The sequence below is a fragment of the Balaenoptera borealis genome (genome assembly GCF_965194805.1).
Source record: "Balaenoptera borealis genome assembly, chromosome: 12".
Taxonomy (NCBI): domain Eukaryota; kingdom Metazoa; phylum Chordata; class Mammalia; order Artiodactyla; family Balaenopteridae; genus Balaenoptera; species Balaenoptera borealis.
Genome location: NC_138869.1, coordinates 77,532,798 through 77,534,261, shown reverse-complemented (window position 1 = coordinate 77,534,261; position 1,464 = coordinate 77,532,798). Strand labels below are relative to the sequence as shown.

The window sequence follows — 1,464 nt, the reverse complement described above, 5'->3', positions numbered from 1 at the left end:
CCTAAAGCTCAGGGACACGACTAGACCCTCAGACATGTCCCTGAGGACTCCAGGAAGAGTGGTGAGTAAAGAGTATCCAGGGCATTTAGTCACAGAAGGCCCCAGAGCAATGAGGTAATGACCCCTTGCCCAATTCCCCAGTGAGGCATGATATGTTCCCCTCCCTGATCTTCAGTGACCTTCCCTCCGACTTGAAGCACGAATCATCTGGCCCAGAAACTGCTGAGGCTTCCCTTGAGAGAAGGTGGGAAGAGGCCAGGCTTAGGAGACGGAGGATCCAATATTGGAATCGCAACTAAATGGAACAAACTTAGTCTGAATCTCCCTGTAGAATGGGAATCATAATTCTTACCGGCAGGGTCATTGTAAAGACTGAGATGAGTGTCTTTAAAAGTGTCTGGCACAGAAGAGTAGCACGATGAATAATACATCTTTTTCATTCTGTTTTCCAAGGCTTTCTTATCAAGCCGTGGCCTCACCAACCCCTTTTGCCACATGCCTCCCTGTATTAGCTTTCTAGAAGTGTCATAACAAATTACCACAAACTTGGTGGCTTAAAACCACAGAAATGCTTTTCCGGTCAGCGGCCTAAGGTGACCTCTCAAAATGGTTCGCTATTCACTTGACCCAGAAAACCCCACAAAATCATGCAAGTCGAGAGGTTCAAATCTTCGTGTTCACTTTAAGAACACTCGTGAAACAGCCCAGGCCATTAAGGGTATGCATATCCGAAAAGCCACCAAGTATCTGAAGGATGTCACTTTAAAGAAGCAGTGTGTGCCATTCCGTCGTTACAATGGTGGAGTTGGTAGGTGTGCCCAGGCCAAACAGTGGGGCTGGACGCAGGGTCGGTGGCCCAAAAAGAGTGCTGAATTTTTACTGCACATGCTCAAAAATGCAGAGAGTAATGCTGAACTTAAGGGCTTAGATGTAGATTCTCTGGTAATTGAGCATATCCAGGTGAACAAAGCCCCCAAGATGCGGCGGAGGACATACAGAGCTCATGGTCGGATCAACCCATACATGAGCTCTCCCTGCCACATTGAGATGATCCTTACTGAAAAAGAACAGATTGTTCCTAAACCAGAAGAGGAGGTTGCCCAGAAGAAAAAGATATCCCAGAAGAAATTGAAGAAACAAAAACTTATGGCCCGGGAATAAATGCTGCAAAAAATAAATGCAAATAAAAGTAAAAAAAAAAAAAAAAAAAAAAAAACACCACAGAAATGTATTATCTTGCCGTTTTGGAGGCCAGAAGGTGTCAGCAGGGTCATGCCCCCTCCGAAGGCTCTAGGGGAGAATCTTCCCTTGTCTTTTCCAGTTTCCAGTGGCTCGAGGCGTTCCCTGGCTTGGGGCTCCCATCTCTGCCACCGTCTTCACGTGGATCTTCACATGGCTTTCTCCCGTGGGTTTCTGTATGTTCTTTTCTGCTTCTAAAAGCACTCTCATCGGATTTAAGGCCCA

The 1,464-nt window shown here is 46.3% G+C and overlaps 1 protein-coding gene across 1 annotated transcript; it reads left to right on the top strand.

Annotated features, from left to right (window-relative positions):
- The first annotated feature begins 562 nt into the window (after positions 1–562).
- On the top strand, positions 563–1,216 carry LOC309607688 (large ribosomal subunit protein uL22). Its single transcript, XM_082346486.1, has one exon. It carries the CDS (start codon positions 607–609, stop codon positions 1,159–1,161), a length of 555 nt encoding a protein of 184 aa, XP_082202612.1. The 5' UTR covers positions 563–606; the 3' UTR covers positions 1,162–1,216.
- The last annotated feature ends 248 nt before the right edge of the window (positions 1,217–1,464 follow it).